Source organism: Gymnoscopelus braueri, assembly GCF_963280865.1.
Source record: "Gymnoscopelus braueri genome assembly, chromosome: 6".
Lineage (NCBI taxonomy): Eukaryota > Metazoa > Chordata > Actinopteri > Myctophiformes > Myctophidae > Gymnoscopelus > Gymnoscopelus braueri.
The window spans coordinates 16087793-16115760 of record NC_137607.1 but is presented as its reverse complement, the minus strand read 5'-3'; the positions used below and the strand labels follow the sequence as shown (position 1 = coordinate 16115760).

At 41.0% G+C, this 27968-nt stretch overlaps 1 protein-coding gene across 2 annotated transcripts in view; it reads left to right on the top strand.

Moving 5' to 3' along the window:
* The window catches only part of LOC308087598 (formin-binding protein 1-like), a 65300-nt gene extending 40459 nt beyond the window's left edge, over positions 1-24841 (top strand). The window contains exons 5-16 of one of the 2 annotated variants that reach the window (XM_080431565.1): positions 2462-2524; positions 4187-4291; positions 5206-5334; positions 7148-7294; positions 7853-8092; positions 14527-14636; positions 15174-15306; positions 16286-16380; positions 17793-17953; positions 20544-20581; positions 21088-21208; positions 24793-24841. In XM_080431565.1, the coding sequence (XP_080287691.1) occupies positions 2462-2524; positions 4187-4291; positions 5206-5334; positions 7148-7294; positions 7853-8092; positions 14527-14636; positions 15174-15306; positions 16286-16380; positions 17793-17953; positions 20544-20581; positions 21088-21208; positions 24793-24800 (1350 nt within the window). In that variant the 3' untranslated portion in view covers positions 24801-24841. Of the gene's footprint in view, positions 1-2461; positions 2525-4186; positions 4292-5205; positions 5335-7147; positions 7295-7852; positions 8093-14526; positions 14637-15173; positions 15307-16285; positions 16381-17792; positions 17954-20543; positions 20582-21087; positions 21724-24792 lie in introns of those variants that run through there. The other variant, XM_080431564.1, reaches the window with a different exon arrangement.
* The last annotated feature ends 3127 nt before the right edge of the window (positions 24842-27968 follow it).

The window sequence follows — 27968 nt, the reverse complement described above, 5'->3', positions numbered from 1 at the left end:
ATTTGAAAATAGCAGATCTACAAGCTCACAACGCGCCGTGAGGCAACGCGTTGTGAGCTTGTAGATCTGCTATTTTCAAACATTAGTACTTTTACTTTTGGTACTTTAAGTACATTTTGATACCAATACTTTTGTACTTTTATTCAAGTACATTTTGACTTTTTACTTGTAACAGAGTACTTCTACATTGCAGTATTGATACTTTTACTTAAGTACAACATTTGAGTACTTTTTCCACCACTGTACATAACAGAAGTGACAAAGATACAGTTCATAGTCGCTTCTTTTGGGCTTGTTTTCATAGACAGGGTTGCTTATTTCTCTCACAAAACCTGGCAACACTGACCAGGAAGTGCTTTCCATCGTATTGTTTACATTGCATCCAACAGTAATAGTTTAATAATGATGGGAAAAATATAAGTTACACTTACAGAAACAAACATAGATAGGAGCAACACTACTACTACACTGCTTGTGTCGCACCGAAAATAATGTTTTACCGCTACGCGCGGCATCAGGGATTTGCGCAACACGGCCGTTCGACAAACTTTAAATACTCGTAGCCGACGGAGACCTAACTCTATGAGAGGGACAGAGAGAGAGAGAGAGGGGGGGGGCTCGCTGCCCTCTCGCTCCCTGTAGAGAGAGGCAGGCAGCCACTCTGGAGAGAAGGAGACAAGTCCCGCGGGTGCTCTGGGATTAATATGAATATTAAAATGATTTATTATGATAAAATAAAAAAAATCGCGGCCTTTGCGATTAGCTAATCGCGTGGTTTCAAATCGCGATTTCGGTTTGAAAACGATTAATCGTTCAGCCTTACTCCAAAATGTACATTTTTCAGGAAATGAAAAAAAAGTGGAGTTAGGAGGTTTTTATCATCATTGATAAGAACAGCTGAATGGACCTCCAAGCTCACAATGAGGTTGGAGGTCAAAAGGGGGTGGAGCCTGAAGTCAGCAAAACCGGTGGAGTTAGCTGGTTTAGCAGAAAGTTTGAGGATCTAATGGAGTTAGCTGGTTTTGTCAGAAGCTCTTTTTAATGCTTTTCATTGGTTCAATATTTTTTTTACCAACACACAGACGTAAAGGGTGTGGCACTGATTTATGGAAAAAAAATGCCGGACAGCAACGATATGCATTAGGCCATTGTTTCCCAAACAGTAAGTCGGGACAAGCGACGCTATTCTCACTTGTTTGGGTCCCTGGCAAACATCTAATTTCTATTTTGGGTCTTAAGCTAAAACGTTTGGGAAGCGGACCTGCATTAGGCCACAGACCCCCATTTGACACTTTTTTTTTCTGTCTCTGGGACCCCCCAATCTACACAAAAATCCTTAGTGTTAATTTAACCAGTTAACCACATAAATATTCCAAATTATTTAAAAAATAGCTGGTCTGCAATCTCACAACGCGTCCCGCCCGCAACTCTCATTATGCGTCGTGAGCCAACTCAAGCTCTAACTAGTTTCCTTACGATCGTACAGTTCCATATTTTATCCTACTACTGACCAGTTAATTGCACTGATTTAAAATTTCTGGACACTTATAACCCACATTTGGACGCAGACCCAGTGTTGGAATATCATTGCACTGTGTTCAACGTTCCTCCTTAGGAAGGAGCAGATGAACACAACATGTTATTTTATTTGCTTATCTTTGTTACAAAACATTCATAAGCTATCCTATTTTAACCCATTAATACCTGGAACGCATCTGTGTCACTTTTAGATTTATTTAGGCTATTCAAAAATAGCAGATATACAAGCTCATAGCGCGGCACCGAGTGCCGTGCTACGAGCTTGTATATCTGCTATTTTTGAAAAATCGTGAAAATTATTTTTTTACATTTTTTTCCGAAAAACGGTTAGGATTTAGAAAATGTTTAGAAGCGGCCTCAGGTCTTAATGGGTTAAATGTGTTGAATTCTCTAACAGGGAATACAAACCATTTACCAATACCAGCTTCTGTCATATTTTTTTTTCCTCTGCTACCTTCGATAACCATTTAGAGGGCTCTAAACTTGCACAATAACTAGTTGAAAAGGTATTCCCATAAAGAGTCCTATATTATTATTATGATGTGTTATGTACAGCTGGCGAGGTTCACTGAACTTCTGTAGATCTGTGGTTTGTGGCCTCAGTCTTTTTGTTTTCCTCAGCAAGGCTGTGTTTGTGGCCGCAAACGTTTTGATTTGAATTCAATATCGTTGCTGTCGGGCAGAAGAAACCATGTGCATTTTCTACTTGATCATAACCACAGCATCACACAAAACAAGCATCAAAAGTAGCAGATCTACAAGCTCGAAACTAGAGCTTGTAGACCTGCTAATTTTGCTATTTTTGAATTTGAATCCTGAAAACAAACAAAATGTATGTTTTGGACATTTGAGGTTTCCACCCGACAGAGGCGACATATGTGAATGTTTATTTGTGTGTGTGTGTGTGTGTGTGTGTGTGTAGCATCTACAGGAGGGCAGGAAGGCCCAGCAGTATTTGGATCAGTGTTGGAAGCAGATGGACAATGTGAGTACGGGAGGGATTTGGGGGGCGAGGAAGAGAGCCAGATCTAAATGTCACGCACCTTGTAAATGTGCTCTCTATGTTTCATCACTGTGTGTACATATATATGTGAACCTGGGATGCCATAATAATGTGGTGGACAACACTATCCCATCAGCTACCTTAAAACTGCCGACAGTGTCCAAGCGTGTTTTTCTCAATTAGCATTACTAACCAAACATTTATCTATTGGTGAAGGTTATTTTCATGGACTACTGTCCTAGTAAATGGAATACACAATGTTCCAAGTGTGAAAACACTGGCAAACCGCCTGGCCTACAGGGACCAGGGACATGGCCAACCCCTCCCCTACACACACACACACACACACACACACACACACACACACACACACACACACACACACACACGCACACGCACACACACGCCCCCCACTCCCCTCTGCCCAAAGTAGGTCCAGGGTACCAAATTTTGCCCTTATCAGAATTTGTTCCAGAGAGTGATTTTTGCACAATGAAAACACATTGAAAAGGCCGTTTAACCGCTACGTTAGCAAATCTTCTGCTAGATAACTTTTAGAAAGCATATTAAACATGTGGAATCGAATGGTATTACTGCTAGTCATCTGCTAGACATTCATGGGGCCTTTAACAAACCATGATGTCAGACCACAACACTGACCTATATTAACGCTCGCTCATGTTTTATGGGCCCACCAGTCATTTTCCCCATGGTGTACCCCAGGTGTATAGAATGTATTTGTGTGTGTGTGGTTTGTACATCTTTAGCAGTGACTATCTAACTGTAATGTCTCAACTATTCTGTCTCTGCTTCCCCTCTACTAATGCATCCCAGATGGTGCTGGCATGCAGGAAGATGTGTCCTCTGTCTCTCTCTCTCTCACTCCCCTTGCTCCCAGTTCCTGTGTCTCTCACCCCTCTTTCTATGAAAATGAAAAGGAACAGAGACAAAGCATTGTCTCTTAACCCATTCAGACCGGGAAAGAATCTGTCATTTTTAGATTTCTTTGGCTATTCAAAAATAGCAAATCTACAAGCTCATAGCACGGCATCGTGAAAATGTGTGCAAATCTTTGAATATATACTTTAAAGCGAACATTTCTAACTCAAATGTTATTGCTTCAGGGGATTCTACAAATGTCTTCTAAATCATTTTAAAACTGTTTTCTGAAACACTTATGCTGATATAATGTCAGTGGTTCTCAAACTTTTTCATGTCAAGGAGCCCCAAAACGATATGTATTCGGCTGCGGACCCCCATCTCAAAATATTTTGTTCCAGGGACCCGGGAGAAGCAAAGATTTGAGTAAAAAAACTATTGCTTTAAAAATGATATATTCAAAGATTTCAAGATAAAATAGGAAAAAAATAGAAAAAGAAAAAATAGCTGATCTACAAGCTTGTATATCTGCTATTTTTAATAGCCCAAGTTTAAGATAATGGTTATAGTGGTTAAAATCCAAAATGACACAGTTGCGTCCCCCGGTCTTAAAGGGTTAAGAGGATATATAAAAGATTTTTCTGTGTCCATGCATTCACAGAGTGCCCTGTCTTCTCTCCCTCTCTCTCTCTCTCTCTCTCTCTCTCTCTCTCATCTTTTTATCTGCCTCTCTGTTCACCCTCCTTTCTCTCGTTCCGTCTTCAGAGTAAGAAGAAGTTTGAGCGAGAATGTAAGGAGGCAGAGAAGTCTCAGATAAGCTACGATAGGTTGGATAATGACATCAACGCCACCAAGTCAGAGTGCGAGAAGGTACGGTACGCTGCTGGTTCCATCTGCCAGACAGACACTCTTAAAATAGTTATGTAATTAATCTGGAAAAAATGCTTTGATCTGATTGAGGTTTAGTATGATTTAATAAGGAAATGCTGACCTAGATTCTTGAGCTTGACAGTCTCTTCGATGGCCTAAATCTAAATTGCAGTGTAACTTAACTCAAACTCATCCAATTACACTGTGATTGCAGTGAGTAAATCATGTTCGTGTTTTACATTTCTTTGTTTCTTGGCTCACAGTTGTTGTGCAACCAAACATGGCTGTTTATTAGTGGTGGAAAAAGTACTTTACTAAGTAAAAATATCTATACTGCAATATAGCAGAATTAAAAATGTACTTGATTAAAAGTGCAAAAGTATTGGCATCAAAATGTACTTAAAGTACCAAAAGTAAAAGTACTAAAATGTTTGAAAATAGCAGATCTACAAGCTCACAAGGTGTCGCGATGCGTTGTGAGCTTGTAGATCAGCTATTTTCAAATAGCCTATGTATAAAATAGGCATAAAGTGGTTAATGTATGTTTCATAATATCATAATGTATATCTGATAAGAGATGTAGTGGAGTAAAAGTATTGGAAATTGGCCATACTCAAGTAAAGTACAAATACCTCAAAATTGTACTTAAGTACAGTACTTAGTTACTTTCCACCACTGCCGTTTATATATGATAACTAGTCAGCTGACCCACACTTTTGTTTACTGGTTCTCTTACTTGTTGGATTTGGCTAAAAGCTGGTGAAACAGTACTCTCACACAGCAACCCCCTTGAAAACGAGAGGTTATTCCTAGTAAAGAATTTCAATAGTCATCTACCACATGTAATAAATGCTGGGGGGGGGGGGTAATACTTTCCTAATATAAACGGCTGTATTGTTTGTGTTTTTGTTCAGGCCAAATCTCAATTTTATCTGCGAACTCACATGGCGGACGAGAGCAAGAACGAGTATGCTGCCCAGCTCCAGAACTTTAACGCAGAACAGTGGAAACACTTCAACAACGCCATACCACACATCTTCAAGGTAAACCAACACAAATTAACCCACTGAGCTGTGCAGAAATTGAAACCCTCAGTGGTGAAAGAAGTACTCCAATTTTTTTTTACTTAACTCATTGAGTGCCATTGACGTGTTTCACTAACCTGACACCGTCAAATGGAAGAAGCTTGCGACACACATTTGTTTCACAGCCTACTTCCCATCTGAGACTCCGGTTGCAGAATCGATGACAGACGGTTTTTCTTTTTTTCAAGCTACTAGGCAGGTGATTGGATGATCCCGCCCCTAGCAGCCGCTGATTGGTTCGAACACGCAGTGTTCGGGCAGCTTTACTCCCTGCGCAATCCCAGACCTCCTTCCTGAAATCAAATGCAAATGAGATTTCCGGAGGGAGGGGGGTTTACCAGGCTAGTGTTTCACGTGTTTTACTGCAATGGCGCAACATGCCAATGACCTGTTTGACGTGTTTTTAAAAAAAATATATTTTTTTTTGTTTGAAAAAAATGTTCAGAACCCAAGATATCATTATCTGAAGATTTGCTCCATCAGCTCCATCCACTCCTTGTTTAACTTATAACTGAAAAAGGCTGTATCTCGCTTCCTAAGCTCTTTTTTTTTACTTTGAAAAAATCTCTGGCACTGGGACAACATAGCCAGAAATAATTCTGGCACTCAGAGAGTTAAGTGAAAGTATCAATACTGCTAAATACTTCTACTAAAGTAGAAATACTCTGTTACAAGTAAAAGTTATTATTATTATTATTATTATTATTATTATTAAAAGTACAAAAGTATAAAAGCACAAAAGCACAAAAGCACAAAAGTACAAAAGCACAATGCGTCGTGATGTGACGCATTGTGAGCTTGTAGATCGGCTATTTTCAAATGGCCGAAAATGTATATAGCCTATAGGGCTGAAGTGGTTAATTGTGTTTTGTAAATAATAATCCAAATCTACAAAGTAACTAGTAACTAACGTTTTTAAATAAATGTAGTGGAGTAAAATCACAATATTTACCTCTGAGATGTAGCGGAGTAGAAGTAAAAGTACTGAAAATTGGAAATACTCCAGTAAAGTAAAAAAGACCTCAAAATGTGACTTAAGTACAGTACTTGAGTAAATGTACTTACTTTACACCAGTGGAAACCCTTAGCATTGGCGGTGCTACTGCCATGCTGTAACCATTACGCTTGCCAGACCTTATCCTCAACGGATCCCATCCTATCAAATCAAACATTCCCTGTGTCCCTTTTTCATTAACCGGCCGCCCAATTCAGCTAATTATATTTTTTAGCAGACTAAGTGTTCGTTTTGTTTTCATTATATAGTGTAATCAAACCACATTGGCTACGTGCCAAAGAGCCCAATACAATACCCACTATAGTTGGTTACCAGACAAAAGAGCTAGCACTGCTAAGAGACGTACTTTGAGCTAAAAAGCATTATTTTACACTTTGGCTATTCAAAAATAGCAGATCTACAAGCTCGTAGCGCGGCACTCTGTGCCGCGCTACGAGCTTGTAGATCTGCTATTTTCTTTTTATCGAGAAAATGTGTGCAAATCTTTGAATATATATTTTTTAAAGTGAACATTTGTAACTCAAATCTTTGCTTCTGGGGGGTCCCTGGAACAAAGTTTTTTGAGATGGGGGTCCGTGGCCAAATACATATAAATTTTGGGGTCTTTGACATGAAAAAGTTTGAGAACCACTGACATAGCAACATATATATTTTTTAAACTGTTAGGATTTAGAAGACATTTAGTAGAATCGGATCCTCAGGCCTTTTTGCTAGTAGTAGCCGGTGTTGATTCCAAGTTTTTTTTTTTTGCTACAGAACCTGCAGGACATGGACCAGCGTCGGACGGTCAAAATTGGAGAGACGTTTCGGAGCTTCGCCGAGGTGGAGAGAAGAGTCATCCCCATCATCTCCAAATGCCTGGAGGGCATGGTGACCGCCGCCAAAGCCGTCGACGATCGGAAAGTAAGTATAGAGGGGGAAAGAAAGACGAGAAAAGAAGGATGTGTGAGTGCAGGGGGAAAAAAGGAAAAGGGGAGAAAAGAGATGGAGTCTGAGAGAAGTTAAAGGGATAGTTCACCCCCAAAATTACTTTTAGTCACCCCATGGAGACTTGAATTCATGGATATTTTGTTTTTTTTTGTCACATTCCTAAGCCAATTATTTGATGACCAGCAGCGGTTCCGGTAGGGGACACAAAGAGTCTCCTTTGTGTCTCCTACCGGAACCGCTGCCTACCGGTCCGCTGGTCATCAAATTTTATTGGCTTAGGAATCGGACAAAAAACAAAAAAAATATCCATGAATTCAAGTCTCCATGGGGTGACTAATCGATAGAAAAAAAGTATTTTTTTGGGTGAACTATCCCTTTAACGCTGTCATTTGAACCTGTACCGAAGGAAGGAAGGAAGGGAGGGAGGGAGGGAGGAAGACAGGAAGGCAGGCTTTTGATAATGTTTCTTTACCCTGTCTGTGCATTTGTTTGGTCTGTATTGTCCTGACACACCCGCACCTCTTCCAACAGGATTCAGTCATCGTGGTGGAGTCCTTCAAGTCGGGCTTCGAGCCGCCGGGTGATTTCCCCTTCGAGGACTTCAGTCAGAATCTCAGCAGAACCGGTTCGGACGGGACCATCAGCACCACGTCCAAAGGGGACAGAGATGGTGGCGGTGGTGGTGGGGGCACGCCCGGGCCCCGAACCGACCCCAAACACTCCATGGGCAAAGCCAAGAACAAACTATGGCTGTTTGGAAAGAAACCCAAGGTACGGACGGGGGGGGGGGTCACCTGCTGACTCAAAAAGGCGTACAGGGTTGATTTTGACAGCAAATTTTGAATAAAATTCCATTTAGTTTTAGTCATATCTTAGTCATCTGAAATGTTTTGCTGTTAGTCTAGTTTTAGTCGACTAAATATCATAAGATTTTTAGTCGACTAAATCTACAGTTGATTTAGTCGACTAAAATGTATTGTGGCGGTGCCTTAATGGAGTCGTAATGGTTGATTTTACACTTGGTTGCATGCTGAAAATAGCCGATCTACAAGCTCACAACGCGTCGCAGCGCGACGCGTTGTGAGCTTGTAGATCGGCTATTTTCAGAGCGCAACACCCGAGCGCAACCAAACATACAATGACTTGTGTTTTAGTTCTACTGGATCTCTTCTCCACTGGTCCCTCACTAACATTTTAGGTCTACTTTTTATTTGTTGACGAAATTGTCACTATATTTAGTTTTAGTCATCATAGCTAAGTTTTTATTAAGTTTTCGTCAGTGAAAAAAAGGTAGTCGACGAACATTTTTCGTCATAGTTTTAGTCGACGAAATCAACACTGCTAACATACACTAAAATTTTGACCATATCCACATGGCGGCCATTTTGCTCTTACGTCATACTCGGAGGGGAGTAGGTGTATGCTTTAAGAGGGAAAAGGGCCCCCCGTGTGAATATGGTCGGAACACGCAACAACATGACCTATTCTGTCTTTCCTATGTATACTGCAGTACCTAAAGCCTGATTTATAATCCGTGGTTTAAATTAGGTGTAACAAACGCAGGAGGAACGTAAACTATACAACAACTTCCCGTCTCTCGCATTCCACACGTCACCCGCAACCCTTTCTTTATGGAGAAAAGTGCTTTCACATATTTTTCTTTTATTTCCTATTTTTTTTCCCCTCCTGCAATTGTGTGCTCTGTCAGTGTTCTGTGGCAGGGTTTTAGCCGGTCCTGTGATTTATACTGTGTGTGTGTGATGATAATAATATAGGCCAGAGCAAACCTAGCCTTTACCCGGATGCACGGAGTGGACCTTGGCCCTCTCCATAAAGGCTGTCGGTCAATCATTAACTATACCATCATGTGACTGTTCGCCAAGTAACAAGGAACTTGTCCTTTTTTTTTGTTGCACTCTCCAAGTTAAATCAACATGCAAGCATATTACTGTGTATAGTTTTAATGAAATTACATTGTATAAACAGTATATATATATATAGCCTACAGTAGTAGTAGTATTTCTCATCCCTAAAAGCTTCTGTTCCAGATAGAGGTCTTATGGGACTGCTTGTTCATGCAAAAAAAAGATGATGTCATTGGGACAGCTGAGACACGTGTCCAATCAATATTGACCAAAATGAACCGCTCCCTCTTAAACTCATGAACCAGAGAGCCGAATTTGCAATGGCGGTGATGTCATTGCAGAGAGGATGAAAGAGAGAGAGAGAGAGAAAGAGAGAGAGCAAATGAAATCCAATTCATACAGTATGTGGTTCTTCTGACCTTCCCCCTTGTATCCTCTCTTCACCCCCGCTGCCACCCAGTACCCTTTCTCCGCTCCTCCCGCCCCCCCTCCACCTCCCCCCTCCTCTTCCTCCTCCTCCTCCTCCTCCTCCTCCCACCCTCGCCACCACCGCCGCCCTCGACCTGCCACCACGTACGTCCCCTCTCCCCCTCGGTTCAGCACCGACCCCGTAGGCTACTGTCTGTCGGAGATAAAGACTACAGTACCCAGAATTCCATCTTTCAGGGTCCTGAGGAGAGGGGTGAGCCCGGCCGATTAAGGTGTTAGAGTGAAACGGATTGAAGTGATTTTTTCCTCCTCTCTCTCTCTCTCTCTCTCTCTCTCTCTCTCGCTCTCTCTCTCTCTCTCTCTCTCTCTCTCCCCCCCCCCCCCGTTTTTAGTCTTAACCCATTCAGTCCCGGGGATGCATCTCTGTCATTTCAGATTTAGCCATTCAAAAATAGCAGATCTACAAGCTCATAGCGCGGCACCGAGTGCCGCGCTATGAGCTTGTAGATCTGCTATTTTTGAAAAATCATGAAAATGTGTGCAAATCTTGTAACTCAAATATTTGCTTCTGGAGGTCCCTGGAACAAAAATATTTTACAAATGTTCGCTTTAAAAAATATATATATTTAAAGATTTGCACAAAATATTCAAGATTTTTCAAAAAAATAGCAGATCTACAAGCTCATAGCGCGGCAGTGCTATGAGCGCGGTGTGTCCGCGCTCATAGCGCGGCACCGCCCAGTGCGCGGCGGTGCCGCGCTATGAGCTTGTAGATCTGCTATTTTCGAATAGCCAAAGAAATCTAAAAATGACACGAGTTGCGTTCCCCCGGATTTGAATGGGTTAAAGTCCCCTTTCTTTGTTTCTCGTCCATTAGCTGCCCTTTCTCTGACTTTCTCTCTCATTCTCTCTCTCTCTCTCTCTCTCCCTCATTTCCCCTTTCCCTATCTCTGACCTGCTTTAGAATCAGACACGCTTGTGTTCCAATCACAGGACTATAGGGATCCTAGCTGATGGACTGTGTGTGCAGTGTGTGTTTTTGATGATGTGTGCTGTGTTTTTACCTTGGTTTGATGTGGTGGATTTCAGGGGGGGGGGGGGGCTTGTGTTCAGTGTTGATTTTGACAGCAAATGTAGGTTTTAGTCATAGTCTTTTGACCAAATTTCCATTTAGTTTTAGTCATGTTTTAGTCACCTGAAATGTTTTAGTTTTTGTCTAGTTTTAGTCGACTAAATATCATAGGATTATGTGGTCGACTAAATCTACAGTTGATTTAGTCGACTTAAATGTATTTTGGCGGTGCCTTGATGGCGTCTTAATGGCTGATTTTACACTTGGTTTCATGCTGATAATAGCCCGATCTGCAAGCTGCGACGCGTTGTGTGAGCTTGTAGATCTGCTATTTTCAGAGCGCAACACCTGAGCGCAACCGAACATAAAATGACTACTGGAAGTCCCTCCCTAACATTTTAGTCTACTTTTTATTTGTTGACGAAATTGTGAATATTAAATTTAGTCTTAGTTTTAGTTATCGTAGCTTAGTTTTTATTTCATTTTTGTCAGTGAAATAAGGTAGTCGACGAACATTTTTCGTCGTCGTTTTAGTCGACGAAGTCAACACTGCTTGACACTGACATTTCAGCAGTGTGTGGGGCGAGAAAACCAGGTTTGGTTTTGAAGCTAGTCTGCAATTCTGTGTGTGTGTGTGTGTGTGTGTGTGTGTGTGTGTGTGTTTTAACATGGCTCTGCTAATGATGTGTCAGTGTGCTGTGAAACAGAGCTGTCCGCCTGCCGGACAGTTTTTAACACCAACTACTCAATGTCACACCCCCCCAGCTCAGTTCCAAGGCTCAAACCGTTGTTGTTTGCTCAAAGTCATATCAATCCTGTCAGACCTACTATATGTGATCAGTCGTATAGTAGATTTAATCTGTCTAATGGCACTCAGAGAGAAGAACTGGCCTGGCTGAGTAGATGGCTGGTTGGCTGACATCCTGACTGTAAGGGCTGGCACTGGCTGGCTGGCTGACATTGTGCCTACTGCCTACCTACCGCACTGGCTAGATTAACCCATTAAGACCAGGAAAGCATCTGTGTAACCACTTTAAACCATTATCTTATACTTTGGGCTATTCAAAAATAGCAGATATACAAGCTCATAGCGTGGCACCGAGTGCCACACTATGAGCTTGTAGATCTTCTTTTTTTTCTTTTTCTAAAGAGAATCTTTTTAATTCAAATCTTTGCTTCTGGGGGGTCCCTGCCTGGAACAAAATATTTTCAGATCGGGGTCCGCGGCCAAATGCATATCATTTTGGGGGTCCTTGACATGAAAAAGTTTGACAACCACTGATATTATAGCAACATACGTTTAAAAAAAAAAAAAAGTTAGGATTTAGAAGACATTTGTAGAATCCCCCAGAAGCAAAGATTTGAGTTAAAATATATATTCAAAATTGTTCTAAAATAGCAGATCTACAAGCCCATAGCGCGGCACTCGGTGCCGTGCTATGGGCTTGTATATCTGCTATTTTTGAATAGCCAAAAGGAATCTTAGAAATGACACACAGATGCGTTCCCGGTCTTAACGGGTTAACATACTACTGTTTAAAGGGATACTTCACTTTCGGGCCGGGGACACATTTAAAAAATATATTAAAAATAAATGAAAAAAGTTATGGAAAATTCATGGCCCCCTCACACATTAGTAGGACACTGCGTGTCGTGAGGGGGCCATGAATTTTCCATAACTTTTTTCATTTATTTTTAATATTTTTTTTAAATGTGTCCCCGGCCCGAAAGTGAAGTATCCCTTTAACTGGTTGTTTTGGCTTAAGTAGCTGGATGGCTTTCTTTACTGGATGACTGGCAGGCGTGTTGATGTTTGATGTGCTAATTAATATGCTGGCGCTCCTGGCTGGCCGACGTACTGACCTCTAACATGCTGTCCATATTGTCTGTCTCTTTGCCTGGCATGGTTGACACATTACTGCTCAGTGGTCAGTCAAGATGGTAAGTGTGTTTGTGTGTGTGTGTGTGTGTGTGTGTGTGTGCGAGAAGTGTCATAATCCCGTATTTAGACCCAGTAAGTGCATGTTTCCCCATTATAGCCAATTAGCCAATCGAGTCAAGTCAACCCTATAACCCGTAGACCCTATAACTCCCCATAGTACCTACAGTAGTGTGAAAACCGTAGTGGTACTTAACTATTTGCCCTCCAACACTGGTTAGAATAGGTCCCATCCTCACTTCAGACTGACAGACAATATTCTCTAAAGGAGCTCCAAAACGGTGTCTCGTCATTGGGTACTTTTAGATTTTCTGAGGTTTGTTTTAGAGCTAAAAGGAGGCAGAGGTGAGTTAGTGTGGTGTGTGTACTTGGACATGATATAAGTCAACATATCGTTTTCATTTTTATCTGTTGATTCTGTGATCTGTGAGCAACGTGACCGGAAATGGCAATTCATTTCACTCTCGTTGTATATAACGTGACAGTTCTCAAAATCAATTGGCACATAAAGGAACACTAGACAAAGTGTATTCTGCTGCTAATAATAAAACGAGTAACACAAGCGGAGGTGCTTGTGTTACACCGATATTGGTGACATCATCGATTTTTTTGTTGTGCTAGAGAACTTCCGTCAAAGTAATATAGCATGAATACAGCCATTTTACCTTCCCAAAATTAAGCACCATGACAATTATTTTTATGTTTTGTCATAATACTCATGTTCATTTAGGTGCTGAAAGTGTGATTCTCTTTCTTCATACAATGAGATTGAATAGAATCCCTACTATCAGCTCCTCTTTCACAGATGCAAAAGATAAAGATGATCAACAGTATTTGGAATTACAGTATTATATCATGACCAGGTAGCAGTACAAGGATCTACCAGAGTGCAACTTCGCATTAACACTGAATTGTCTGAACTGACCTAGCAAGGAGTTGTCATCCTGCCTCAAAGCATTTAACCCATTAAGACCCGGAACGTATCTGTGTCATTTTTAGATATCTTTGGCTATTCAAAAATAGCAGATATACAAGCTCATGTTGATCTGCTATTTTTGAAAAAATCTTGAAAATTTGTGCAAATCTTTGAATATATATATATATAGTTTTTAAAGCGAACATTTGTAACCCAAATCTTTGCTTCTAGGGGGTCCCTGGAACGAAATATTCTGAGATGGGGTCCGCGGCCAAATAAATATAATTTTGGGGGTCCTTGAAATGAAAGTTCGAAAACCACTGATGTTATAGCAACATACGTTAAAAATATATATTTTGGATAACTTTTGTAGAATCCCCCAGAAGCAAAGATTTGAGTTACAAGTGTTTGCTTTAAAAAATATATATATATTCAAAGATTTGCACACACACTCGGTGCCGCACTATGAGCTTGTATATCTGCTGTTTTTGAATAGCCAAAGAAATCAAAAAAATTACACAGATGCGTTCCCGGTCTTAATGGGTTAACCACATGAACCCTATATACTTTGTCCGGGGGTCCCTCAGGAGGCTATACTTGGTCCCCTCCTCCCCCCCCCCCCCCCCCCCCCACCCACCCCGTCCACACCAAATCTCTTCACCGAAGATAGCCAATTGCTACAAGCTCACAAAGTGTCACGCTGCGACACGTGTAGCTTGTATACCTGGTATTTTCACAGAAGAGGAACGCTAGGGTTCATGTGGTTCAATGACATAAAGTACTGGAGTCACATGATATAAATGCTGTGTCAGAGAAAACCCCTTCCAGGCTACAAAGACGCATTTCTGGTGGGGAAAACACTGGGTATACAGTATATCCTTTTGCACTCCCTCTCTGATTAGGCATGGCCTATGAGAGTTTGTGCAGTGTGTGGGTGGGTGTGAAGAAGAACCCTACTGCAATGTCTTCTCTTCTCCCCACCAGGCCCCTTCCCTGGAGGATTTCAGCCATCTGCCTCCGGAGCAGAGGAGGAAAAGACTGCAGCAGAGGATCGATGAACTCGGCAAGGAGCTCCAGAAGGAGATGGATCAGAGGTATGAAATGTCCTCCGTTTAAAAAAGAGTCCTAAGCATAACTGCCTGCAGTACCTCCCAATCAATCCGGGAATGCATCTACAAAATGTCTTCTAAATCCTAACAGTTTTCTGAAAACCTTATGTTGCTATGATATCAGTGGTTCTCAAACTTTTTGATCTCAATCATCATCAATAATCAGTCATATTCTAAGGTGGAAATTGGAATTTCAATTTTTTGGCAACCTGTGCCGCTTGGAATCCCCGCTGTTGTTGGGCCTATTTATTATTGGGGCCTTAAAACTCGCCTCAATCCCTCTGCGTAAATGCCAACCGCCCATCAAGCAGCACTCCTCAGTGAAAGAGCTCTAGAAAGAGGTCAGGCACACTGAAATCCTGCTGCGTTTGGTGCAGCATTTTGAAGGACAACGTGGCCTAAAAAAAACCTGCAGTTGGTCACATTTGTGTGTGTGTGTGTGTGTGTGTGTGTGTGTGTGCGTGTGTGTGTGTGCGTGCACGTGCGTGTGTGTGTGTGTGTGTGTGTGTGTGTGTCTCTCAGAGATGCCCTGAACAAGATGAAGGACGTCTATGAGAAGAACCCCCAGATGGGAGACCCCAGCAGCCTGCAGCCTAAAATATCAGAGACCATGTGTAATATGGAGAAACTACGCTCTGAAATACACAAAAATGAGGTAGGAAAGGAGGGCGGGCGGGCTGGTGGGGGGGTGGGAGGAGGGTGGTGACGAAGGGAGGGATAGATAAAGCGAGCCACGTTGTAGGATAGAGGGAGGTAAGGTGAAGAACTGTACGTTCGGCTGCCGTGTGAAGTGATCGGACTACGAACCCTGATCCAGAAATGGTTGGAAACCGCTGTAAATAAACTAAACCAAGTGCTACAGTATGGAACAACAAGCAATCTAAAATACAAAAGGGAGGATGGATGGATGGACGAATAACAGGGAGGTTACAAAGAGGAAGGCTGTCCAAGCCCCCTTTTCTTCTTCCAGTTAACCTGATAATTGAGAAGTATTATCTTGACCTCTGTTGCACCCCGAGTCTGACTGGTGCGTGGGTCTTTGATGGAGCATGCAGGATTAGAGCCCCCTGCTGGTCAACTGCAGTAACTACAAGTACAGACTAATACAGGGTTCTTCAGCGTTTTTCGGGCCAAGGACCCCCTTGCTGAGAGAGAGATGAAGCAGGGACCCCCTCTATAATGTATAAAATTATGTTTCAGATTAAACTTCTTTTTTTTCTCCCTCAACACCTATATCTCCGAAGCTTTGTGAGCATGTAGATCAGCAATTTATGGCTAATGTTCTCAAACCAAGAAAAAACATAAAGGCAGTTTACTCATCAGTTTGTAGATAAAAGCAAACATTGAACTAATAGCTGCCAAAAAAAGCACAGTAGGCTTACACAATATGAAACATAACTGCATCTGGTCACACAATCGCTTGCATTAATACAATTATCACTCCATTACGCTATCATTCAGTGGCCACAGATTAGCCCACAGTTTAGTGCACACTTTCTGACATTTTATAGGTGACTAGTCCTGATAGTTGGTGCAGTGGCACTGATTGCACCGTCCAGTTACACCATACGGTTTGCTGTGTTTTTGCAGTGTAATGTTTTCATCTCTGTCTGTCCTTTCACCCCCCCCCCCAGTCCTGGCTATCGGAGGTAGAGGGAAAGCAGAGCTCCAGAGGAGACAGAAGACACAGTGCAGACAACCACCAACACACCCCTCAAGGCAGAGAGAGGTACACACACACACACGCACACACACCCCCACACACACACACACACACACACACACACACACACACACACACACACACACACACACACACACACACACACACACACACACACACACACACACACACACACACACACACACACACAGTGGTGTAAAGTAACTAAGTACATGTACTCAAGTACTGTACATAAGTACAATTTTGAGGTATTTTTTACTTTACTGGAATATTTCCAGTTTTCAGTACTTTTACTTCTACTCCACTACATCTCAGAGGCAATTGTATGTAATGTATTTGAAACTTTAGTTACTAGTTACTTTGTAGATTTTGATTATTATTACAAAACAACTTCAGCCCTATATACATTTCGTCCATTTGAAAATAGCAGATCTACAAGCTCACAATGCGTCGCCAATTGCGACACATTGTGACCTTGTAGATCTGCTATTTTCAAAAGATTTTAATGCATTTTTATACATTTGAAAAATGGGACATTCTGCATAATGAGTACTTTCTACTTTTGGTACTTTAAGTACATTTTGATAACAATACTTTTGTACTTTTACTCAAGCACATTTTGAATTCCGGACTTTTACTTGTAACACACATTGCAGTATTGATACTTTTACTTAAGTACAAAAAGAAATCCATCACTGCACACACACACACGGAAATAACAACGTCCATTCATAAAGTTGTTTGATTTTCTTATTATTACTCTTTTTTTTGCACAATGATATCCTGTGCATTTTTTTTTTTTATGATATATATATATTTTATAACTACATAGATACCACTGTAAATGAGGGTCATTCCTCAAGGTGAAATAAAGGTTTATGATGATGAAACAAGCAGTGGTGGAAAAAGTACTAAAATTCTTTACTTAAGTAAAAGTACCAATACTGCAATATAAAAATACTCTGTTACAAGTCCAGAATAAAAAATGTACTCGAGTAAAAGTACAAAAGTATTGGCATCAAAATGTACTTAAAGTACCAAAAGTAAAAGTACTAAATATTTGAAAATAGCCGATCTACAAGCTCACAACGCGTCGCACCGCGACGCGTTGTGAGCTTGTAGATCTGCTATTTTCAAATAGCCTAGGTATAAAACAGGGCTAAAGTGGTTAATGTATGTTTTATAATATCATAATTTATATCTGAAAAGTAACTAGTAACTGAAGTTTTCAAATAATTGTAGTGGAGTAAAAGTACAATATTTGCCTCTGAGATGTAGTGGAGTAGAAGTAAAAATATTGGAAATTGGAAATACTCAAGTAAAGTACAAATACCTCAAAATTGTACTTAAGTAAATGTACTTGGTTACTTTCCACCACTGGAAACAAGTGTTGATTTAATCCTGCTGCCTTCTCGACCCCCTCCCTCTCTCTCTCTCTCTCTCTCTCATTCCTTTAGTCCTGAGGGCAGCTACACAGACGACACCACCAGTCAGGAGCACCACGCGCCCCCGCAGCACGGACCCCCCCACGCCGACCCGCACGAATTTGACGACGAGTTCGACGACGACGAGCCTCTCCCCGTCATCGGACACTGCAAGGCGCTGTACTCCTTCGACGGTGAGGAAACTCGCTCTGTGCCGTCGCAAACGTTGTGATCGATCGCGATCGATCGCGATTTAACCCATTAAGACCTGGAACGCATCTGTGTCACTTTAGATTTATTTGGCTATTCAAAAACAAAAATAGCAGATATACAAGCTTATAGCGCGGAGTGCCGCGCTATGAGCTTGTAGATCTGCTATTTTTGAAAAATCTAGATTATTATTATTATTATTTATTTATTTTTCAAAAAAACTGTTAGGATTTAGAAAACATTTTTAACTCACTGAGTGCCAGAATTATTTCTGGCTATTAACACATTGACAGCCAATTATTTCAGATTTTTAGCTGTTGCCTGCCAGAGATTTTTCATTGAAAAAAAAAGTACTCAGGAGCCGAGATACAGAATTTTTAAGTTTTAAGTTAACAAGGAAGTGGATAGGAGTTTAAATCTTCGATAAGTCATATCTCCTTGGTCTTTGGGTCAAAAAACAAGAAAAAAACGGGAAAAAAACCAACGCAGATCTGCGTCTTTGGCAGCCAGGCGAGAAATTAATTAGAACGCAGATATGCGTCTTTGGCAGCCAATGTGTAATGGCCAGTATGATTTTGATTATTTATTTATTTTCAAAGTAAAAAAAAAGTGCTTAGGAAGCGAGATACAGTCTTTTTCAGTTATAAGTTAAACAAGGAGTGTATGGAGCTGCAAATCTTCAGATAATGATATGTTGGGTTCTGAAAAAAGTTTTTTTTTCAAAAACACGTGAAACACGTTAATGGCACGTTGCACCATAGCGGTAAAACACGTGAAACACGTTAATGGCACGTTGCACCATAGCGGTAAAACACGTGAAACACGTTAATGGCACTCAATGAGTTAAGAATCGCCTCAGGTCTTAAAGGGTTAAAATACGAACAAACAAACTAAACGGAGCATAATTATTCAGATGCAAAACTATTAGGAATGGGTATGTCTGTCAGGCAGAAAACCTCCTATTTCCATATTTTAACTTTTGGTGTTTTCTCGTAAATTAGTGTCCTACTTGATCACAAAAAAGCATCGAAAGTAGCAGATCCACAAGCTCGAAAATGCGAAGTGACACACGTTTTGAGCTTGTAGATCTGCTACTTTTTGAATCCTGAAAAGTAACATTTTTGGACATAATGAGGTTTCCACCCAACAGCGACGATATATAACAACCCAGCATCACGCATACATACAGTAAAGCTTCAAAAGAAGTCAAAAAAAAGATTTGGCTTGGCCTGGACCACTGGCGTAGCGGTCCAGGCACCTATAGGCTCAATGTAGGGTGACAGCGCGTCGCGGGTTCGAGTCCCGATCCCGATGGCCTTTGCTTCGTGTCACTCCCCATCTCTCTCCCCATTTCCTGTCAGCCTACTGTCCTATCCATAAACAGTGGTGGAAAGTAACTAAGTACATTTACTTAAGTACTGTACTTAAGTACAATTTTGAGGTATTTGTACTTTACTTGAGTATTTTCAATTTCCATTACTTTTACTTCTACTCCACTACATCTCAGAGGCAAATATTGTACTTTTACTCCACTACATTTACTTGAAAACTTTAGTTACTAGTTACTTTTCAGATGTAAATTATGATATAATGAAACATACATTAACCACTTTAGCCCTATTTTATACCTAGGCTATTTGAAAATAGCAGATCTACAAGCTCACAACGCGTCGCAGCGCGACGCGTTGTGAGCTTGTAGATCGGCTATTTTCAAATATTTAGTACTTTTACTTTTGATACTTTAAGTACATTTTGATGCCAATACTTTTGTACTTTTACTCAAGTACATTTTTTATTCTGGACTTTTACTTGTAACAGAGTATTTTTATATTGCAGTATTGGTACTTTTACTTAAGCTTGCTGAAACCAAACAAAGTTCTCTACAGACAACTTTGTTTTATACGGTTTGAGTGATTCGATTTAGTCACCTGGATCTCCGCTATTTGTTTTCATCATCATTTCACTGACGCTCATCCACTGCCAAGATAAACACCGGCAGGGCGTCACAGCCATTCACTGTGCGTACGACGTGACACCCTCACTCTCACAGATCCGTGATTTCATACCCCCCACTTTTTGGAGAAAAAAAAATATATATATATATATATTTTTTTTGATAATAAATCGGTAAAATCAGGCAAAAATAAGAATTAAATAACCTAACCCTAAAACCGAAATAAAGTAACCAAAACACGAAAAAACAAAATCCGCCCAAAAAACTTTTGAAAATACAGAATTTGTTTACATTTGACAGTTACATTATGTTTTTCACGCTTTTTCAAAAAATAGCAGATCTACAAGCTCATAGCGCGGCACTCGGTGCCGCGCTATGAGCTTGTATATCTGCTATTTTTGAATAGCCAAAGTGTAAAGTAAGGGGTATAGTCCACCGAAAGTCCATCCCCCCCACCTTCTGAGAGCCCGTGACGTCCCTGAACACCGGTAATGGAATGCGTTCGTTCGGTTTCTCAGCATTCTGTTCCCACCAAACTTCATTTCCGGAAGGAGTCATAAATACTGTGTATTGTTATGATAACACGTGGACTCACTCGCTGTGGTTTCACTGATTTCCAGGTCAGAACGAGGGGACGTTGGTGATGGCAGAGGACGAGGTGAGTGTCTTAGTTTTAACCCGTCTATTAATGCTCTCATTTATCGTTTGCATAACAATTCAGTTACATACAAACATGCGTTGCCCTCAGACAATACAACATTTGACTGAGACAAAGTACACAGCGAAATCCTGTTTATTTATCCATTTGTAACTCCCGGGCGACGCGATGTGAGCTTGTAGATCTGCTATTTTGAGAGGGCAACACCCCGAGCACAATCAAACATAAAATGACTTGTCTTAGTTCTGCTGGATCTCTTCTCCACTAGTCCCTCACTAACATTTTTGTCTAGTTTTTATTTGTTGACGAAATGTTGTTGTCAATATATTTAGTCGTAGTTTTAGTCATCATAGCTTCGTTTTTATTTCATTGTCATTCCGCAATTTTTCGTCATATTTTTTTTGTCGACAAAATCAACACTGACTTGTTAACATGTGGATTTGACTGTATTGGATGAAGTAAACCAATCGCCCGACTCTTGTTGTTGTTGTTGTCGTTGAACGCAGGTGCTGTACATCATCGAGGAGGACAAAGGAGACGGCTGGACCCGGGCCAGGAAGCAGGGCGGACAGGAGGGCTACGTGCCCTCCTCCTACGTAGAGATCACCATGGAGAAAAACAGCAAAGGTGCTGTCACGTACATCTGAAGCTACTGTACTGTGCTGCACAACCAACCACACACCCCTGCTGTCCATTCATCCATCCATCCATCTATCCGCCTCTCTCTCTTTCCTAAACCTCTCCTTCCTCTTCCTGTCCGAGTTATAACACACTGGAAAGGGGGGAAGGAGATACAGCGTCCGGATTAATGAACTGCATGGACATTCACCTGTCTGCCATTCAACCCCTTGCACCCCCCCCCCCTCACCGTGCTTTTCTCCATCCTGCTATATTGCTCCATTGTTCCAACCAGTGGTGTAAAGTAACTTAAGTACATTTCCTCAAGTACTTGTACTTAAAGGGTTATTTCACTTAAAAAACAACTTTGTGTCATTTTATCGTCTACACAGGCTTTTGAGAGCCCCCCAGACCGTTTTTAAGTTGCTTGATTCAGTATTTAGATATTTGATATTCATTTTATCAGACACGCCCCCTTCCTATACAAACCCATTGTAACTTCAAACTGCATTTTTAACATGTTAGATTCATCAAAAACACCCGTCCTTGGTTCTGGTGACTCACCCTGCCCTCCTAATACACGAGAATGAAAACAATAAAATACAATAAAGAAAATGTAATAAAATAAATGAAAAAAGTAATCGAAAAAACACGGCCCCCTCGTGTATTAGGAGGGCAGGGTGAGTCACCAGAACCAAGGACGGGTGTTTTTGATGAATCTAACATGTTAAAAATGGAGTTTGAAGTTATAATGGGTTTGTATAGGAAGGGGGCGTGTCTGATAAAATGGATATCAAATATCTAAATACTGAATCAAGCAACTTAAAAACGGTCTGGGGGGTTCACAAAAGCCTGTGTAGACGATAAAATGACCCAAAGTTTTTTTGAAAGTGAAATATCCCTTTAAGTACAATTTTTAGGTACTTTTTTTTTACTTTACTGGAGTATTTCCAATTGTCTATACTTTTACTTTCTACTCCACTACATCTCGGAGGCAAATATTGTACTTTTTTTTAAATTATTTGAAAACTTTAGTTACTAGTTACTTTGCAGATATAAATTATTACGTTATAAAACATACATTAACCACTTTAGCCCTATTTTATACCTAAGCTATTTGAAAATAGCCCACAAGCTCACAAGCTGCATCGCGACGCGTTGTGAGCTTGTAGATCTGCTATTTTCAAACGTTTTAGCAGTTTTACTTTTGGTACTTTAAAGGTAGGGTGAGTGATTTACTTTGGTTAAAATAAGTGTTAAATAGCTCTATATTCTGATAGTACTCATTGCTATAGAGTGTTTGTTCAGTAAAAGGAGTCTCCATGTCTCTCCAGCTCTTTATTAAACAGAAAATGCATTTTCAGTTCTGTTTACTAAAGAGCTGGAGAGACCCCTGTGACCGAACAAACGCTCTGTAGCAATGATTACTATCAGAATATAGTACTTCAACCTTTTAACAAAAACATATATAGTATATATGTACCAAAAAATATCACTTACCCTACCTTTAAGTACATTTTGATACCAATACCTTTGTACTTTTACTCAAGTAAATTTTGAATTCCGGACTTTTACTTGTAACAGAGTACTTCTACATTGCAGTATTGATACTTTTACTTAAGTAAAACATTTAAGTACTTTTTCCACCACTGGTTCTAACCATCCAACTCCGCATCCCTTTTGCTCTCGCCCCTCTTCCTCTCTGTGGAACGTGTGTGTGTGTGTGTGTGCGCGTGCGCGAGTGTGTGTGTGTGTGTGTGCGCGTGTGTGTGTGTGTGTGTGTGTGTGTGTGTGTGTGTGTGAGAGCACACGGACAACCAGAACGACAACCACTCTTGACAGTGTTTGAATGACTATGTATCTTATGAGGTGTTTCTGTGCACGGCGCGCGGGAAAGAGACGTTCCTGCCACTCGTCGGAGCTGCTTGTATAAAAGCCACACCTCCTAGCTATCGATCAAGACATTTTAGAAGATTTTATTTAATGTTTCAACAGCAGTGTATTGTTTGTTTTCACTCTTTTTTTTTTGTGTCAAATTCTTTTTTTTTTTTTTTGTAAACGTTTTGTTTTTAGTGGGAGAAGATGTTCCACTCCCTGATGTTAGGCTCATTGGATCAATACAGTGAAGACATGAGCGGATGTATCTATCTGTGTGTGTGTGTGTGTGTGTGTGTGTGTGTGTGTGTGTGTGTGTGTGTGTGTGGTGCACACGTGTGTGCATACCTGTCTGTTATTCCTGTTATTCACTAAATGTAGAACAACACTACTTAATTTTGATCCGATTAAATTATTACGCCATCCCATTCTATTTGAGAAGAGCAGGATGAAAAATGTATGTTATGGTTTTCTTCCAGTACATGCTAAAACAGTGTTCATGTCGTACATCAGTAGGTCAGGTTATAGCCAAGTTGTAAGGCGACATGTAGTATGGCGAAGTATAAATTACCCATCAGGAATATAGTCTATACTCTGCTCTGGAGTAGTTCACTGTAAAATATACTAATAGGAATTATTAGTTGGCCCAGGGCTGAGAGCCCTATTAACTTAAGTTAATTAATATCACAATTAAATCTGACTACTTAAGCCATTACGATAGTTTAAGTAAAATTTGTACAGCTGTTCAAAAGTTGTTCCAGAAATCTGGTGGTGTTTGTCCGCGGCACAAAATACAGTATCTGCTGTATACTGTCAAGTGCACCGTGTCTGTTGTCACGCGGTCATACCTGTATGAGTTCTCTGATTGTTTGTGTTTCACTCTTTGAGTCGTGCATGCAAACGTTTTGGTTATGAGCCAATGGCGTCGATCGGAATTCTGGCGTTGTGGATGGTTCCGTTGTGGTTCACTCCATGGCAGACCTAGGCATTCACCTGTGCATTTTCAAACAGAGCCACCAATTCAGAGAGCGTTGTACACAACACATGTATTGATATTTTACAGTTTTTCATATATCTTCCATACATTCCAGTGTAATTAAAGGTGAACTGATAGTGAGTAGTCTGTACCCACATGATGTGATACGTGTTTAATGACAGCACTACTTAGACAGTACCTCTGTACAAATATTACATCCAGAACTGCATTTATTCATCTCTGGTAATGTGTTCCAGTAAATATACGCTCTTCTTGGGGAATGGCTGTGTTCCGCGACTGTTAAAACATCGCCGGTCATGTTATACATGCCTTACACTTGCGCCTGTGTAGAGCATTGGTTCTCAAAGTGGGGTCCGGGGACCCCCAGGGGTCCTTGGGGGGGGGGTACCAGGGGGTTCCAAGCAAAATGTGTTAATTTTGCATTCACTCAATCATCGTCTAACCACTTGAGCCGATCTACAAGATCACAACAAGTCGCTTAGCGGCGCGTTGTAATGAACACAAATCTTGTATGGGGGGTCCCTGGCACAAAATATTTTCAGATGGGGGTCTGCGGCCAAATACATATCAATTTGGGGGTCCTTGGCATGAAAAAGTTTGAGAACCACTGCTGTCGAGTATGTATTTGAGTGTTGTGTGTGTGTGCATGCGTGAGCAGACATATTGGGTGTGTGTGTGTGTGTGCTATTGGTAACATTCTCTTTCTCCTGTGTGACTGCAGGTTCCTGAGGTCTGCAGGGTGGCCAGGCTGATTTGGTTGGCTGGTGGAGGGGCTCATGCTGATTGCTGATTGGTGGTGGTGTTTGAGATAGAGGTGTGGCTGACAGAGAGGGGAGGAGGGAAGGAGAGAGATGAGAGTGAAACCGAGGGGGGGAGAGAGGGGGAAATGGCTAGACAGAGAGAGAGAGGCAAGCTTTGGAGCCAGGTTGCATGTCTGCATGCTCATACATCCCTGGCCGGTAATACAACTTGAGGACATAGACCTCCATACGGGGCTTGGTCACGCATAATGTATGCGGGAGAGAGAACAGGTTTGTTGCTAAAACAAGCACTGATGTCAATACACATTTTGGAACTGGAAAGACAATGGTAGCCATTTTAGAAGTCGGACCCTACTATAACCCTGTATTAGTACTGTGACGTTTTCCAAGCAATTCCTCTTGGTGCAGGAGCAGCCATCTTATAAAAGGCAGGAAAAGGTCTATGATGGCTGTATAACAGCATTAGTTTTGTAGCAGTTGGAGGACAGGTGCAACTCCCGCTTCATCCATTCAATCAATCAGTGTCATCCATTTCCGTGATGAAGGTATGCCATGGCCTTTTTTTTTATATCTTCAACAGGCGTCTGTCAGATTGTGTGTAAAAACAGTACTGTTTGTCTTTCATCACAGCTGCCTTGAAAAACATTGACTAAACCATGTCAGCATCCCTCATTTAAACCAGTGGTTACCACAAACTTGAAACTAGCATGCCAACTTGCAGTTTGGAGCCAGCATGGGTTTCAACAAGGTACGCTAACATGGCATTTTTTTCCAGTTACGGTAATTGAAGTACAAACATAGTATTTTTACCCTTGTGACAAGTACCTGTTGAAGACAAGACTTTCTGACAAAAAATGTCAGGGCATGCCTTTGTGGTTGATAATGCTGTTTGTCTGGCAGCATGTTAAAACTACCACTAACAACGACATTGTTGCTCCTCTCAAGATAATATTCCATGCTGTCTGTATCTGTGCTCTGTTGGTGATGTCTGCCTGCCTGCCTGCGCCACTCTGCACCTCATGCCTGCTCTAATGTGTCACCTACATGTACATACAGCATGAACGTAGCGTGTTCTTAAACGTGTCCTAAATGTGATCCTGTTTCATTACACGGCATCTTTGACGGTAACACCATGGACCCACCCTGTGTGTGTGTGTGTGTGTGTGTGTGTGTGTGTTTGTGGGAGCGAGTGAGTAGGATCAGAAATTAAGGAGTAAAACACTGGTTAAAACCCAAAGATGAACAAGGAAGCAAAACTTTGAAGGGTTTAAAATTTCAGCCTGGGAGAGCATGAGAAAAAACAAAACAAGCATTAATGATCTCAAATGACAGGTCTATTAGAGATCTCACCAGTTAACCCATTCAATCCGGGAACACATCTGTGTCACATTAGATGTCTTTGGCTATTCGAAAATAGCAGATCTACAAGCTCATAGCTATGAGCTTGTAGATCTGCTATTTTTTTTAAATCACGAAAATGTGTGCAAATCTTTGAATATATCTATATATTTTAAAGCGAACATTTGTAACTCAAATCCATGCTCAAATCTTTGCTTCTGTTCGCTTAAAAAATATATATATTAAATGATTTGCACACATTTTCACACTTTAAAAAAATAGCAGATCTACAAGCTCATAGCGCGGCACTCAGTGCCACGCTATGAGCTTGTATATATGCTATTTTTGAATAGCCAAAGAAATATAATTAAATCACCAAGTCAGTGACAGCACCTGTACGTTGGCAGGCTGCAGTCCTTCTTTATAATTGACCCTTCAATTTCAAACGGACCATTCACCGTAGTCAATTAACTTACATGATCACAATTAGCGTCAATTAACAGGCTGCGGCCACAAGTGAATTCCATACATTACTTAAATGAATTGCTTGTAATACCATTGTGTTTAACATTTTAAAACATGTTGATAAATAATCTTCAATAACCACGTCACAGTTGTATGTATTTTATTAGCTTGCGCGAATGTGTTTGTACAGTGTCATCATCAGTTGGCTGAGCTATGTGGTGTCTGTGACATTGAATGCCATATAATCTATATCTAATGAGAGCATGTCATGTGGTCTTGAGTATGCCAACTCCTAACACCATTACCATTTAGATGAGAGCAGTGGACAGACGGCAGGACTGGGGGAAAGGCAATATAGCGCTACCTTTCTCCTCTTTCCCTCGTCCACGCCTTTCCGGTTATCTCCTCTCCTCTCTATTCTCTTATACTTTCACCTCTCCTCTCCTCTTTCCCTTGTATCCCACTCTCCTCCTCCTCTCGCTGGTGTCATTTTACCAGCTGACCAGCGGGTGGCGACCTTTTCTCACCACCACACCACCACCATAGCTCAGAATTGGATCTGATCAACAACAAACCAACAAACAAACACTACTACAGCGAGCTTAACTAAACCAGCAAAGAAGACAGAGAGAAGCCTTCCTGAATGTCCTTGCAGTCAGACTCTGCCTTAAAACTTCAACTTGTTTCAACCAGGGGACTGTTACTGAAGACATGTACACGCTCAAAACAGCAGGTTATCCCCCCTCCCCCCCTCTCCCCCTCCTCTGAACTACAACTCCCATAGTCCCCTGTAGGCTCCACAAGCTCAACCCCACCTCCTAGTGGCTGAAAGTAGCATCTTTACATGACAACATTCCTCCATTAATTGGTTGTATTTGTGAATGTGTTGGAACACGCATAGATTACACACTAATGTGCATATAGACATGAGAATGTGTGTGTGTGTGTGTGTGTGTCGTGTGTGTGTGCGTGTTTAGTTTAGTTTTTACCATTGAATGATTTGTACATAATTAACATCTTTTTTGCGTCATACTGAATGTGTTTCCATGATTGTTTTTGGGTGGTTTCTTTTTAATAGTTTTGACAGGCGGTAGCTCCTATCATAACGATGGCAAACTGCCCACTCTACGATGCATTAGAGACAACAAGGTTTGAATTGAACCGATGCACTTTGCCCTACAGTACTATTATTATTATAGCATTTGAACATGACTAAATAAAGAAATGAACGAATGACCGAACGAACGTATGAATGAAATGGTCCGTTATTTTGCTGAGAACGTTGTTATTGCTGTGAATGACCACTTTAGCTATAAAAGAGATATAGAGTGAG